Source organism: Ischnura elegans, chromosome 11 (assembly GCF_921293095.1).
Source record: "Ischnura elegans chromosome 11, ioIscEleg1.1, whole genome shotgun sequence".
Lineage (NCBI taxonomy): Eukaryota > Metazoa > Arthropoda > Insecta > Odonata > Coenagrionidae > Ischnura > Ischnura elegans.
The window spans coordinates 86,741,224-86,757,865 of record NC_060256.1 but is presented as its reverse complement, the minus strand read 5'-3'; the positions used below and the strand labels follow the sequence as shown (position 1 = coordinate 86,757,865).

The following is a 16,642-nucleotide window of genomic DNA, read 5'->3' as shown; positions in this document are numbered from 1 at the left end:
TGTATAGGTAACAATTCATGAGTTTCATACAATGGTGTCTGATTTCTCATATTGGCATATTATTTGGTGAGCAGGACCTTTTGGGATGCACAGTGACTAGAATGGGGAACATGAGTGGCGCTACTATGTCAAGAGGGACAAGTAAAGGGAAGCCGACCGTCAGTGACACCTTCAGGTACCAACTGCAAGCACTCGTCGACGTTTTACAGTCTACCAACCCATGGTAAGAACTTGTTCATATTTCCTTCAGATCTGCTCTTTGGCTTGGTGATTTGACATATGTATAAACCAATGCAAATATGCTGAAAATACTGGCCTTATTAGGGGGAAAGTGATTTATTGTTATAGTGGAAATATTTTTGAAGCAGATCTAATAAAATATGCAATAAGAACTAAGGTGGTCATTTTTTGCATGATATTTTATTTATTCATGCAATTTTGATATACTTGTTTTAAATTGAAGTTTAGCTTTTGAAGTTCCACAATTATTGCTTTGCTGTATTGATGAACATTGGTGAATTTTCCTGGGATTTGAATTGGATAACTCATATGTACCATCTTAAAAATAGATAAAATAATTTTATTTGGATAGATGAAGTTAACACAAACATTGCTTTATTTCAAGATATAAACCTATATTTTTCATCGAATTTTTGTGAATCATATGCACTCGTAACTGTAAGTCTTTTTTTGAGTCGAGAGATTTTAAAACAAATTTTATGACAATAAATTAATAATTTCCCCAATATTACCTTTGTAGGTATGTGAGGTGTATAAAACCAAACATGGAGAAGGTTTCCAACAATTACAATGAAAAATTGGTTCTAGATCAGTTGAAGTACCTTGGAATGCTCGAAATTATTCGCATCAGGAAAGAGGGTTATCCTATCCACATGTCTTTTGAAGATTTTGTTCAAAGGTACAAATGCTTAACCAAAGCAAAACTTCCTGCTGACTTCAAGGATGCTGTTAAGTAAGTAACTTTTTAATTTGATATTTTTTGCCTTTCCTATGTCTTTGTTTACCTCTATATTAAATATCGGAGAAACTTTATTATTATTTATTTATTTATTGACGGGCATGCTGTTCTTTAACATGGAATACATGGACACAGAAAGATAATACATAAGGTAATGAAGGATACATAAGGAAAATTAGCCTTACAGAAAAATCATTTATCAGTAAAAATATAAAATAAGTAATCATAAAAAATCAAAATGGGTAATCATTGAAAAATCAAAATAGGAAATCCTTGAACAATCAAAATAGGTAATCATTAAAATTGGTTAAAATTAGATGATACATAAAGTCTTTGTGGATATTTCAATATATACATTAATCTGAATACATAAATTATTCAAATAAATGTTTCACCAGTCCATTGGGTGACTGATATAATTTCTAATTTGTGTAGTTGACAACCTCATCAACAAAAATCAACATCTCTGCAAGTACCATTGGCATCCCGTATTAGTCTTGAGAGTGATGTAAAATACGAGTATTGTCTAGTGTGGTAAGGAATACACCCATGTCTCATATAGCGCAAGGGATGCGTTCCTCGGGGTCTTTGCGCTATACGAATTTGCGTTATACGAGAGCGTTTTATCATTGGGAAGATAGGGATGCGTTCCTGGTAGGATAGGTCTTGGGTATTGAATTTCCTCTAAAACATCTATATTCCCATAAAAAGCCTTAGAAAACATTATTTATATAAATTTTTATAGTTTAAAACATCTTTAAAGATAGTATGCACGCATTCAAAGACTTTTATTCACGTTAAAAAAAATTCTTACGTGCTTTTGAAATTCCCTCCTGTCGTGCGGGTGGGCTAACATCTGCTATCTCAGGGGATCGTAATGCGTTGCCGGCAGTTGACGATTTTTCAAACTGGTCTAAAAAAAACTATTGTGTCACCCAGGCCCTTTTGTCGCTCATCGAAATGACAGGAAAATGCTACTTCGAATGCCATTTCATAGCTAGCGGAGTTTATGAATGATAAATCATTTTAATTTGAAGTCCTCCGAGTCATTAGCAGCTACGTGAAACAGTCTTTAAATGCCTTGAAACCTGACCCAGGTTTTCCTTCCCTGAAAATGAATGAACGAGATTGCATTCTTTTCCAAAACAATATCGTCTCGTCAACACTAAAAACTGGTTGAGGGGGAAAGGAGCCACTTTCAATCACAGCTTGGAGTTCATCAGAAAATGTTGCGGTGACTGCGCTATCAACATTTGCATATTCACCTGATATCGCCGCACTGAAAATACCTGCTTGCCGTTTAAATGCTGGAACCAACCGGAGTTTTCACTAAATGTCTCTGAGCGATTACCACTCCCGTCTTTTTGTACTGATTCTCTATGAACTTTCCATATGTGTAGACCGCTTGGTTGAAGTTGGTGCGGCTGAGGTCACTGATGTTTTAACTTCGTCTTTATTCTTAATAAGGCATCGTACATTTAAACTTCTGCGCAATATCGCTTTGACGCTCTCCATTTTCAAAGCAATTGACCTCTTTCAATTCCTCTTCTAGGTTTATAGTTTTTATTGATAAATTCTTGATTTTTCTACACGCATTCCTATTTTTTGCCATATTCTCTTGGTTTTTACTCTGTATGGCTCTATCTAAATCACCTTCCACTGCTGAACTGTATTCCTGAGACGCAGAAGGCCTAAGACTGCGGGGAGGGAACAAAGCCATTGTGTTTGAGACTCTATAGCGGACCCTTTTATGTGTTGATGCTATTCATGCGCAACTCGGCCACCGCTCCATTTCTCCCCCGTGAATACCGATGACCTTGAAGGCTTCAGCGTAGACGGCGTAGACGTTCTACCTGGAAGTCAATCGCCCGATAACCTATGACGGCAAAAATACGTCTCAAACCGTATTGCTGAAAAAAAAATCATTTCCACTAGCCTCACGCTTAATTAACGATCTAAATTATTTATTATCATTCTGTTAAGGAGACAAGATAAATTACTTCGGTAAGCCGGCTATCTGGACCCAATGACGAGTAATACTTTTGGCCATTGCACAGCAATAGAGTTCGATTAATATATAAACAAAAAAGAAGCTTTGAGGCAAGCAATAACATTAATATGCGTAAAATGATAGAAATTTCGTTTGTACTTCGCGCAAGTTCACGTTTTATCATGAGAGCGTTTAAGAGTTTTGATTAGGCTACACTGCGTTGCAATGTTTCCCTGAGGAACGTATTTGCGCTATATCGAAATTGCGCTATACGAGACATGGGTGTACTGAAAACAGCATTGTCCCAAAGACCACATGTAGGAACTCGAAAGTTTATTGCCCCAAGTAATTCAGGTACATCAATAGTTGCCATGACTAGCTTGAGGAGGAGGAGGATGCCCAGGTTTTTTCTACGAACATGGAGTGGCTCCAAATTTAGTGCCAAAAGAATGCTTTTATAATCTAGATGTTGAAGACCAAACTTGTATTTTACAAAATTAATGAACTTTAGTTGCACTCTTTCAATGGTATTTATATGTACATTGTAGTGAGAAGACCAGATCCAACAACCATATTCAACAATGGGCCTAACAAGGGATACATACAGCATCCTTAGACCATAAATATTATTAAGGTCACGATCAAATCTTAAAACACACCCAAGCGTCTTTAGTGCCTTAGTCTGAGTGATCAAGCAATGAGAATTAAATTTTAATTTTGGGTCAAAAAAGACCCCCAGGTCCTTGAAGCAGTCAACCTTTGATAATTCATGATCATTCATGGTGTACGAGAACTTAATCATTAACCCATTTATGCCGAAGGTTTGAAAAATGCGAATTTTACCCTGATTTTTACATATTTTCGATAAAAATGCGTATGAAAACAATATCCGAAAGAAAAAACAATGTATCTCTTACCAATTATTAATTACGAGGTGTTCCAAAAATGGAACACTAGGCAAATCCACTACTATGACGTACTCATTGATAGCATGCAAAAAATTTGATTCAGACTATTATTAACTCACTATTAAGAATCATATCCAGGTCAACACTTAACATGCAAGGACACATTGTAGTTTTTACATTGAAAAGTAGTATTTTTTATGGTATTTGACACAGCAAATTTGCTTTCCCTGCTTTACTTTCTACTGATTCATGCCGTCATGACGTGAGTCAAGTTTACGTTTCATAGATTTCATGGTCTCTCTTTTCCACTAGGCTCAGCAGTATTACCATATGTCTCTCTCTATATAGTGACAGGTCACACGGCGACGAAATTCAAGAAGATCCATTGGCTTTGCATCGTTTATTTTATGCAATTGCCAAGAATTTTGTAAATCCAGCTCAAAGCATAATAACTGGAGGGCTCGGGTACCATTTCTTTCCCCGGATTGATGCTTGATACTAGTTAATATTTTCATCAGCTCGGTCCACTCCTCCCATATACTGATTATAGACCTTGGTTGAATTTGGAAGAGTAACTTGTATCTTTTTTTCTACTTTTGAGAATAACGACTGACTGTTACAAAGGATTGACACCGGCACCAGAAGATGCAACAGTTATAGCACTTTTTTCATTTCATCTACAAACAATATCTTTTCCATCAATTTGGTAATCGAATGTGCCCCAAACTTTTTTATTTAGTGTAGCATCAGATAGTAAAGGAGGTTTGTCTACGCGATCTTGTCTCGCTATGCCAGTTGCTTGGTGGCCCATTGAATGAAGTTTATCAAGAAGTGCAAGCTTGTAAATAAGTTGTTGAACACAAAATGGTATTTAACGGGATGCTGCGTTGTGAGTGCCTCAGTGAATTGCAAAAAAATTGAAGCACCTACAACATATTATTGGTATTAAGTGTTCGGTTTTTTTTTCCTTGATAAGGCTGAAACCAGAAAATGTAGCGTAGACGCACCAGAATTTATACCCAAACCGAATTGGCTTACCCCGAATGAACTGTTTGCACCCGTCACGACCGAAATAGTGAACCATGGCCTCATTAAAGCTGAAGTATATTTCATTTGGCACAAATTTCATACATCTGTCATTCAGACGCTCAATTAGAGGTCGCAGTTGGAAAACTTGTCCGTGTGGTTCAAGTTAGAATTGTCAGCAAAATGCAAATTTGAAAATATTGTTTCAAATCGGTCACGTCTCATTGCAGCACTAACTAGAGAATTATACGAATCTGTTCTTTGCTCCCAAAGCGTACGTCGTCTAGGGACAGAGACGTAATCACTCAGGAAAATTATTCCAAAAAACATCGACAGTCAGTTCAAGGTTCACTTCAATATCCAGAAAGAGTTCTAAATAGGTATTCTGTAGGGGTTTTCATTTTCGTGATTGTTCATCTGATACTCTAACTCCTATTGTCTGGGCAGTCACATCGGCTTTCTTCCATTTGCACACAAATTTGGTTACCCTTTTTCTTTGAGCAAGAAGAGGTTGAGGCGAAGAAGAAGCTGATGCACCGCCATTTTCAGTAGTATCAACATCCGGTATCAGAAAAAGGTAAAAGTTTTCGTCAGAAGAACCATGAATGAGATGAGCAGAAGCGCGCAGCAATTAACCGGCAAGATTATTAATTGTTCCACATCTAATTGCTGACTTTATTTAAAATTAAAGTGAATATTTCAGTGCGCCTGAATGCACGTATAATAGTAGTGGATTTGCCTAGTGTTCCAAAAATGGAACACTGTTAAATAAAAGCTTCTAACTAAAACAAAATACGTTGTTTCAAAAATTTCTTCATTAAGCACTGTAGATCAACTATTACTGAATATGCAGGGAAAAATTTACAACATTTGGGTGTAATGGCAAATAGTTATTAATATAACATTAGAGATGGTCACAGAAAAACTGCCTTGAAAAAAAAGACCGATATTTCTCAACACACTGGTTGCGATGGGTTGGAATAATTGACTAAATCTTTGCGCCTTATAATACAATATATCTTTATAAAGAGGACCAGAAAGAAAAACCGTGGCATATTTGTATATACTGAGTCGTAGTCATTAAATTAGAAAGTCATATCAGGTGTTCCAAAAATGGAACACTAGGCATAAATGGGTTAAAAAAAATTCTGTGATGTCAATTTTTGGAATACCATCATTCTTTTTATTTATTTTGTTTTTTTAATATCAATTGTTATCTATAGCTATATATTTTTATCCTTCTTTTGCTCTTAAGTTTACTTACTGCAGAATTATTAATTTGAACTGTTTCCTACCTCAAAGGCGATATATCGGTTAGTGAAATTTTTTGGCTTAGAAGTAAAAGTCAATGCTTGACCCTTAGTTTTAAGAGGAGTTACAAAAATGTTGATGCAATTAGTGTATACCATGTACTTTTATTGAGACATATTTATTTAATTTATTGCAGAGTTATAATTGAGGAAAAGGGGTTAGGAGGCTTCCAGTGGCAAGTGGGTTACAACAAGGTATTTTTAAGAAGTTGCGTCCATGAGCCTCTGGAGGACGGTCGTAACCAAGTGGTGCAGTCGATGGCCGTGAAAATTCAGAAGACTTGGAGAGCATACGTAGTCAGATCAGGTATGGGACACTGATTGCTATTTGCAGTGTTTTTCTAAAAACATATTTTATTACTTATCTTATAAATCTAAAGTTAGAAATGAATTCATATTTCTTTGCTTATCACATGGAAATTATAGACAGAGTTCTAACGTTAATATCAATGGAGTTCAGATCAGTACCAAATTAGTCAATATGGAATAGAAATACACTAAATCCATCAATATGAACAGTATAATTTCGGTTAAAATTTTTTCACGCTCAGAAGAATACAGGGAATTCATTTTATATATAAAAAATTGATGGGAACGACAAATATTCATTTCTATAAAAGACTGCTATTTCACTCAGTTGACCGTGGACTCGCACTGTGAAGGAGTCTTTAAATCAGTCTATGGTCACGGACAGTAGCCGAGGAAAAGGATTGGCATCCCATTGATATGGGTCCCAACCTTGGGACAGGTATGAATCTCTACCTTCTCCGTTGTCACCAGAGAGCTTTGCACATGGGAGTGCATAAATTTTCAAGGGACTTGTAATGTGGAAGAATTTCCCTCCACAAGGCTCAGGCACGAATGGGTTATCTTAATATTCCTGTGGTTCATCCCTAGGAAACATGCGGTGATGTCATGGTGCCGGAACATGCCGAAATGCTGTTCCGGCACTGGTAAACAAAAGACATACCTAATAGTCAAATAACATTTTTATCAATTTTGTTGACGCAAAATTTCTAATATATGCTTTCGCAACTAAAACCAAAAATTTTGCAATAAAATTTAAATTATAACTTGTAATAAAAAAACACCGAGTAATATTTCACTCCTAAAAAAGTTGAGGAAAGTGGGTTGTGGTTTTGCTGCTAATTTTGCCTTGACGTCAGTGGAAATGTGTGAAATTACATGAATATGCATCTCATCCTATTGATGTCTTTTTGCATGTTTTTTTTTCAGATTTCCTGAAAAAGAGAAATGCTGCCTTGAGAGTACAGCATGGCTTCAGGGGATGGAAGCAACGGTTAATATTCTTGAAGCAGAGGAGAGCAGCCATTGTGATACAATCACATCTGAGGGGTGTCTTTGCTCGAGAGGTGTGTACGAAAGAACTGTTTCATTATGTATTCCTCAAGCAATCATGCTGGAGCACTTGGTACACCAGGGCTTTCAACATTGATGTTATTCAAGGTTATATATATATACATATATGTATATCCAGTCAGGCCGCATTTTTACCCTCTGATTTCTGGCTTTTTTCCACCTACCACAGCACCGTTGTCCTCGTCCTTTTTCTATTCCATGCTCCTATCCCTTTCTTTCCTTACCTCTGAATTTATATGTATGTTTGCGCTTAAGGCGCCGTGTGAATGAATGAAGTAGTATATATATATACTAGCTGACCCGGCGAACTTCGTACCGCCTAACAATCAATGAACTTACAATTTAGTTACACCATTTATAAATCAAATGCGGCTGTATCGTTTTTAATCATGCTTAATTTATTATAATAAAATAAAGATACAAATTCAATAAAACTACGTAAATGAGTATCAAAATTGCTTGTCAAAAAGATATTTTCTTCATTGAATCTACATACGGTTGGATCGGAGTAATTTTCTTACGTTTTAGCTTAAGAAATTTTGGGCATTGTGTTTTTATAACGCAGTTAATGAAATAAAAAGTATACGGATTCAGTTGTTAGTAATTTGTGGTATTAACCGTAAAAAAATATTTTTATGTCTAAGTCCGTAGCGTAAACTTGGCTCGTTCACGGGGCAGGTTAACGCAACGCTAGACCGACGCTTGACTGATGCTCAAAATAGTGTAAGAAAAGCCCCTATGAAGCAGCATTCCTATCAAATGACTTTAGGCGTGCCAGTTATAGTATCTCTGTTTGGAAAAAGTGCACTGCGTAAACGTGCTGCATGCGTAAACGCACCACGGTGTGCCCTACACGTTCGGGTTTAATGTCTTGCGTCAAGCGCCTTCTGATAAACAACAGTTTTGTTTTGTTATCAGGCGCAAGATAAAGCGAATGAAGCTAAATAAAAATAGCGAAGCGAAGCAGGGACGCAGCGAGGAGGGGGTTTTTGGGGGTTAAAACCCCCCCAAAAGCTCAGACAATCTTTTTATATAACATTTGGTTATTAATATTAGGGGGATGGATGAATCACAAAATATTTAACTGTTCACACAGCCGCAAATCCTACCATTTTGAACCTTTTATCCTAAAAAATGTCTGGGGAGGGACCCCACACCTCTCGCTTACCTTGGCGAGTTTTCTATACCCTACAGACCCGCCAGTATTAGCTGCGCCTATCCTTAATTCCTAGCTGCGCCCTTGAAGCGAAGGAAGAAATACAGCGGATGGTTTACCGACTCGTAAACATACCACATATTGTTTACCATGAGAAAATCATGGGTTTTCACTGACACATGAGAACAAACATTACAAAAACTGAAAGGCTGACCATGCGATTTGTTAATCGTTATCACGAATGCAACACGAATTGGAAATTGAATACGTTTTTAGCTCAAAAGGGCATATAAGTTGGGATCATGGATTCTTCGGATTGAGAACTTCCTCATCTTTGAATTTTACTTTGAGTATAGTGCCGTGAATCACTTTCATTATCAGTTTTTTAAATAACCAAACACGTTCCGTTGGATAGTTTTGGTTGGTTTAGGTTTCGAAAGATCATGAACACAGAGCCTACCTTTAGCTGTAAATCGTGCCGTGGTAAGCCAGGTGCGTCCAAGGACTTTAAATATTCAGATAGATAGTTGGTGACTTCGTCTTCGTTTATTACAAAGTTAAAAGATTCGAATTCATGCAGAGCACACGGACATTACTGATAATCAACAATTGCTTGGAGATTTGTTAACACACACGGTAGTTATGTGTTTGTTGACAACTCATTTCGAGCTGAGCTTACCTCTAATTCAATTATTTTAATACTATTTTAATATTACTTTAATATATTTAACATGTTTGAACGTTTAAATTTTTTTTAATATTGTTAAAAAGATCAGTCAATACATTAGTAAAAACGAAAAAAATCTTATATTTTTGACCGTCTTAACAATCAACTCCTAAAAACATATCTCTAATTGTAATATAAAGTTGAATTTTTTTTGTGAACTTTTCCTATTTTTTAATGTCCTATATGTTATCCGGAGCTGAGACGAATCCAAAGAGCCTAATGTAACTAAAATTGGTGCAGCCGTTCTCGAGTTATAAGTGTTCTAACTAACACGATTTTCGACTTTCTTTTATATATATAGATATAACTGCAGACTAGCTAGCAGCTTTTTATTCTAATGATGAATTTCTTGTGTCTTAAATTCAAAATCACAATAACAAAGTAGGATTTTTAAAACTTCAGCCTTGATCATGCATGAAGCACATCAGCATGATGGCTTAGGTGAAGAAATTTGTATTTTTTTGGTCCATAACCATAATTTACTAATTAATTTTTAAATAATTTAATAATTTGTTTAACCATACACTTATCACAATTAAGTTTTCTGGCGTGAATCAAAATTTATATGGATATGATTGAAATTTTGGTTTCAAACTTCTAATCTTATTTGAATTCTAAGTTGCGACAGCGCATTGAGTGTCTCAATTAGTCTTAAAATATGTTGCAAAAACTAAAAACACTATACCCAGTAAAAAGTATACATAATTAATACAGTCATTAGGTTTAAATTGCGTAATTTTGGTAAATAGGACAAAGGAAGAATTGTTTAGGTGTACATTCATATGCTCGTCTTTTTAGCTTCTGGCAGAGTTTCCAAATGTTTAACCCTGGTTTTTTTTTGCATTAGCCATTAAAAATATACCAAAAATGTGTTAAATAAATCTATTTCTGAGTCCAAACAATCTCTTTTGAAAATGATTATCACATCTTGTATCTCACTTTGAGAATTTTTGAATTGCAAGTGTCCACTTTTGCACTTCTATTGATTGTACACATTTTGTTCTCAGGTGGCTGCTGCTTTGCGTGAGATGCGGCGTATGGAGGAGGAGATGCGCAAGAGGGAGAAGCTGGAGGAGGAGAGGAGACAGCGGGAACTTGAAATGGAGAAGCGAGACCAGGAGGAGAGGAGGCTGCTCGAGGAAAGCGAACGGTATGCACACTGCTGCCATCTAGGCACTAGAATGCCTATGCCAGCCAGGGTCACTACATATATATTTAAAATATACAGAGGGTGGAGAAAAATTATGTCACGAAATTTTAACCCTAGATAGGTGATGCCAATATGAACCAAAATTACGAATTGTAAGCACTAAGCTCAATAGTATGGGCCAGGTTCAGAGAAGGCACAGTAAGGTGAAAAGTAAACTTCTGGTTTAACACCTTTTAATTCGCACACAGCACAAGTACATTGTTCCCTCGGACACACAGAGCAAGACTCCTCCAGGTGCCTTTGCCCTCTAAGCTACCCACCGTGCTCACGTCATCTCGTGACTCTCTCGGCATCCTCCTATTGGCCGGAAAGAACCATGGGATCTTGCCCTACCAATATCTTCCCACTATGACCACGTCTCATGCCAAGATTTTGCAGCATGTTAAACGGCATAGGGTATTAGAGCCATACCTGAACATTTCCCACATATGGAGACCAGTCCCACACCAAGAGACTGCAAGGTACGAGGGGTGTCGGATATGATGCCCCCACCTGAACGTGACTCGGCATTCGTATCCACCGTCACCCCAAGAGCAAAACCGAGCCTATGCAAGAATGCCAAGCAGGCATTCTTAGGCCCAGCGCACATGGCGTGACTGTTTTACAACTACCGTTGCAAACCAGTTGCTCGCACAACTGTTTTGTGACCTCGACAATGTATATGAGTGGGGAGGCGCACACGACCCGACTGGTTTTTGACAATCTCAAACCAGTCACGTACAACTGTGGGCCCACCATTGCAGTTGCATTGCAGTTTTCAGTAGCACGAGACCACGTGGTGTTTATGAGGTATTTTGACAGCTGTATAGTTCCAATCTCGAAATGAATGATCAAGAACTCAACATGATGCTCGTTGGAGCAGTAGAGAAGCACGAAATCCTGAACAAGTACAAACTATCTAACGTCTTTGGTATTGATAATAGTTCACAGCGTCTTCTTCGCCTGACTCTGTGATAGTAAGCGCTGACGGCCAAGTTGCGTCTGCATACTGGTTGCAGACACAACTGATTCCCAACTGTGGTTACAAAATAGTCGCTTTGTGTGCATTGGGCCTTACAGAGTGATGTTTAGTCAAAAATGCACCATTTTTGAACTACAGAAACTTTGAGCCAAGCACTCCGATTGGCTGAGAGTTTGCCCTTCTGCCAGATACTCTGAACTACTCATGACTGGCATGAGGTAGAGACGAATGAGACCTTTCCGACACGTTTGCTTATTGCATTGGAAGAGTGCGGAGCGAGCAAAGTTTGCATGCAGGAACTTACAACTGCCCATCAATTGAGGAATGGTTATTTGAGTTTGAAAGGCCAGACATTCTAAGTACCATGCAATCTCCTGCAGTCAAAGCATCCAAAGGCATCAGTTGTCCTGTGCAGACTTGCTGCCAATCAGATCGCTTGGCTCGAAGTTTCTCTGGTTTAAAAAATGTTTTTGAACAAAACATCATTAGCAATTTTGGTTCGTACTAGCATTACCTATCCACTATTAGTGCAAAAAATATAGAATGCTGAACTTTATGCATTTTTGTAAAATCCATGAAATAATTTGCCTGTGGTGAGATGAAGAAGATGACCGTCTCGTCATTTTCATACTTTTTTGCGTGTTCTTCTTCACTCTTTTGACCATAGAAGCTAAACATTTGCATTTGAACAAGGTTTAATGAATTATTGTAGTCAACTAAACAATGAGTAAAACAATATATGATAATAATAATAATAATAATAATAATAAATTTATTTCACCATTGGCAAATTATACATCTGCAAGGCTAAAGTCAATATGAGATACCAGCATACATACATGATTGAATATGAGATACCAACATACATACATGATTGAAAATTTTCCAGGTTCTTGGGAATTCTCAAGATAATCATTTCACTATATGTACAAAACATTAGAAACAGAGCTGAGAGGGTTATAAACATACTAACAGAAAGTATGGAAAATTGTAGGCATTCAAGTTGCCATCTAGAAAATTTCCTTTATAATGCATCCTCCAGGTATTCATTAATACTGTAATAGCATTTTTCAGCTAGGAGGCTTTTTAGTCTCCTTTTGAATTCGGAAGGTGATTTGCAATTTTTTATTTCATCGGAAACTTTATTGTATAGGATCGAGGCAGAGTGGTAGGGACCTTTTAGGCAGAGAGAGCTGGAATATTGGTTGGAATGGATGTTATTTCTAGAACGGGTGAGGTGATCATGGTAGGTAGAGTTTTGAAGAAAATGGGAAGGGTTAGCTTTGACAAAACAGGCACATGTAAGGATATATAAAGAAGGGAGGGTGAGGATTTTAGATTTAGCAAAGAAGATTTTACCGGGAGTGCAAATAGGGACATGGTACATAGCTTTAATGGCTTGTTTTTGGGCTGAAAAGGCTCTTTTTGCTGCAGGTGAGTTTCCCCAAAACAGAATGCCATAAGAGATATGGGAATGAATTTTCGCGAAGTATACCATTTTTAAAGTATCCATTGATACAATCGGATACAACCTTCTAATCATAAATATACCAACGGAGATTTTTTTGAGTACGACCTGTACGTGAGGTGCCCAATCAAGATTGGTGGAGATTTGAAGTCCAAGGAACTTTGTGGTGTCAACATCAGAGGATTGTGAGATTTTGTCTATGTGAGGGATAAGATCCTTTTTGAAGGAGTTTTTATGTAGGAATTGGAGGAAGACAGTTTTCTGGTTGTTAACTATCAGTTTGTTCCTTTTACACCATTGATGCATTTCATTGATTGTGAGGTTAGTCCGGTCAACAATATTTTGAGCATTATTTGCAGTAATGATGGTCGAGGTGTCATCCGCGTAGAGAGTGATTTTAGAATGAGACAAATGAGTAGGGAGATCGTTGATGTAGAGCAGGAAAAGTATAGGGCCAAGGAGGGATCCTTGAGGCACTCCCCTTGTAGATTTCATGGGGCTCGATTTGATACTTGAGTTGGTGCTACTGCATTGATAGCATACTGTTTGATGCCTATCTCTTAGGTATGACATGATCCAATCCTGGACTGGACCAGTGATACCAAGAGCATTTACCTTATTTTGCAGAATGTTGTGGTCGATCAAGTCAAAGGCCTTGGTGAGATCAAAGAAGATTCCCACTGTGACTAGTTTATCATTGAGGCCCTGTAGGATATTATTTATCAGCTCAAAAGAGGCCGAGTTAGTAGATTTTCCAGCCCTAAAGCCATGCTGGTTTTCATGAAGTAGTTAAATTAAAACAAGTAGTTAAATAGTTGTGCAATCGCTTGAGGAACACTTTTTCAAACAGCTTTGAGAAAACAGATAAGATATTGATTGATGATACGACCACACGGAGCTTCGGCAGGATTTTATACAAATGCTTAAAATTCAGCATTCTACCTTTTTTGTGCCGATAGTAGGGTTGAAATTTCGTGACACAATTTTTTTCCACCCTGTATATGCAGTGAAATAGTAATTGTCATTTTGGAAGATAAAACTACTATGAGGTATATTTTGTGTTTGAGTAAAATTAATGGTGCAAGAGTTGAACAGTGTGCTATTATGAATACCTTCCACTTCATGAAGCCTTATTCTGTTCGTATTTTAAACTTCGGAACACATTAATTCATCATTTCAAGTTTGATTTACGAGTAAATCATGAAAATGATATCCATACATATAGGTTTAAGTTTTGATCATAGGAGACTCAGTGAAAGTGTTTCATTTTTAATCATATCAGTATTATTCCAGATACATACTACATACAGCTCTATATGAAGTTGTTTTCTGTATGAAATATTCATGTTTCTAATATAGCATTCTTTATTCCTAATCAGAAATTATGTGGGCACTGTTAGTTGGGATTAATTGTCATAATTTTTAAAATGTATATTGCACTTTTTTCTCCTCTACTGCTATTTTTTTTATAGTTGCAGCCAGAAAATAATTTTGGGGACGGTTTTGGAGAGGGTGTACATTTCTTGAGGGGCTCATTTAGTGTGGGTACACGTATGATCATAACCACCAAACATTTTCGATATTCATAATTTAGATCCCTGCTCTTGCTACAGTCTTGATTTCTTTATGGTAAATCATTGGAATTATGTATAGTTAAGACAGTGCCCTGTCGATTTCTGTAACAATAAAGTCTGTTCATTGTCTGTCAGTTGGCTGTTCGTTCCTTGTTCCCTGACCAAGAGAGAACAGGCAGGCGACTGTTCGCAGAATGTAAATTGGAACGCCTTGTCTGTTCCTTGTCTGTGAGAAAAGGGTTACTTGTCTGTTCCCTCCCTGTTAAGAAAGCGGCATTCTCTGTTCCTTACCTGTTGGACCACAGACAATGAACAGGCAGGGGACTGTGCGCTGTCAGTTCATTGCCTGTTTTCTTAGGTTGTTTGTTCCCTGTTCCTTGACCAAGAGAGAACAGGCAGGCGACTGTTCGTAGAATGTAAATTGGAACGCCTTGTCTGTTCCTTGTCTGTGACAATGTGGGAAGACTGTTATTTGTCTGTTCTCTCCCTATGCGCATACTTTGTTCCTTAACTGTTCGCTGTTGCTAAGTTGGACATAATAGACAAGAGATAATTTATGTTAAAATAGAATTAAAAGTTGAAATTCATTTGAATGATTGTAAGAAAAACTTTTATTGTGCTTTTCCACATATTCCATTAGTTATAAAAATCTTGAATAGTTGCAGAAAAGCAAGCTTTGTCATCATTAACAGAACAACCACTACACCAACAAATATTTCACATGCCTTCATCAAAGAAATATGTACTTCCTTAAATTAATACAACTCGGATTCTGCACTATGTCAATATAATACGTGTGATTTTAAAAGAGAAACACGCCTTTAAAGAATATTTATGAACACGATGATTTCACTTCTCACAAACAAACCTACAAGAAAGACAGTCCTCTGACAATGTTTGTCGGTTCTTATTGGCGACGTAACGCACATACGCATAATACAAATACAATACAAATCTCAGTACTTGATCAAAAACTTAAGAGACACAATAAATTATTAAATAAACACACTCAAGAACAAATATCACTTCACGACTTTCACTATCACTGAATAGATGCACGAATTACTTAATTCGTCACTGCGGGCATTTAGCACAGGTTAAATAATAATCAAATAAATAACTGTTTTCTCCGCAACCAACAACTTCACCACAACACAGTTGACCATGTGCTCGTAAACTGTCCGGATAACGGTATCGGTTATTGGTTATATCTTCTATAGGTAGGTAGCAGCACCACGCTATCTTTCCGTCCTTGTTGAGAACCTGTTCACTAGCTGTTCACTGTTTTCTGTTCGTACCCTGTACTGTGAAACGGACTATGAACCGACCCTTGCCTGTTGACTGTCCGTTCTCTGTTGTCTGTTCGTTCCCAGTCCGCTGAAACAACAGAGTACATACTCTTTGGCTGAAACATACGGCCCCTGCCTGTAATTGGCGAAGTAAAGTATTTAACGTGCGTAAGCCGAGCAGATAGCTAATATAATTTGCGTGCTCACTTCAATAACCGTCATCCGTGGTTGATGGTAATCGTGATAATGAATTCAACCGTATATAATTACTGTTTAAGTAGATGATATTTTCTTTGGATTCATTCAAACTTCCTTGTACTCAATTAAATTTGGATTAATCCAAATTGTTGTCCAAATTCCGAAACTTAAAACAATTGTTCATATGTTGTTCATAATCTGTTCTCAAAATCTCCAAAAGGTTCCAAACTGACAGCGAACAGGCATTATTTTTACGTAAATCGATAGGGTGTTTAGTGTTTGTTCACTGTTGTCTGTTCATTCCCTGTTCGGTGAAACATACTACCAACCGGCCCCTGCCTGTTAAAAGCTTGTTCACTATTGTTCCCGAAATGCTTGTTGCCTGCCTGTTAAGGAACAAGCTGCAAACAGAGTACAAACTGTTGGTAGGCTGTTCGTAAGTTGTTCCTACTTGTGAGTGACCCGA

The 16,642-nt window shown here is 37.2% G+C and overlaps 1 protein-coding gene across 2 annotated transcripts in view; it reads left to right on the top strand.

The window, feature by feature from the left end:
- LOC124167585 (myosin-I heavy chain) overlaps positions 1-16,642 on the top strand; it is a 506,524-nt gene that overhangs the window by 444,602 nt on the left and 45,280 nt on the right. For both annotated transcript variants that reach the window (XM_046545559.1, XM_046545558.1), the window contains exons 11-15: positions 75-223; positions 761-973; positions 6,351-6,520; positions 7,450-7,586; positions 10,484-10,626. In XM_046545559.1, coding sequence (XP_046401515.1) covers positions 75-223; positions 761-973; positions 6,351-6,520; positions 7,450-7,586; positions 10,484-10,626 — 812 coding nt within the window. The remainder of the gene's footprint in view (positions 1-74; positions 224-760; positions 974-6,350; positions 6,521-7,449; positions 7,587-10,483; positions 10,627-16,642) is intronic.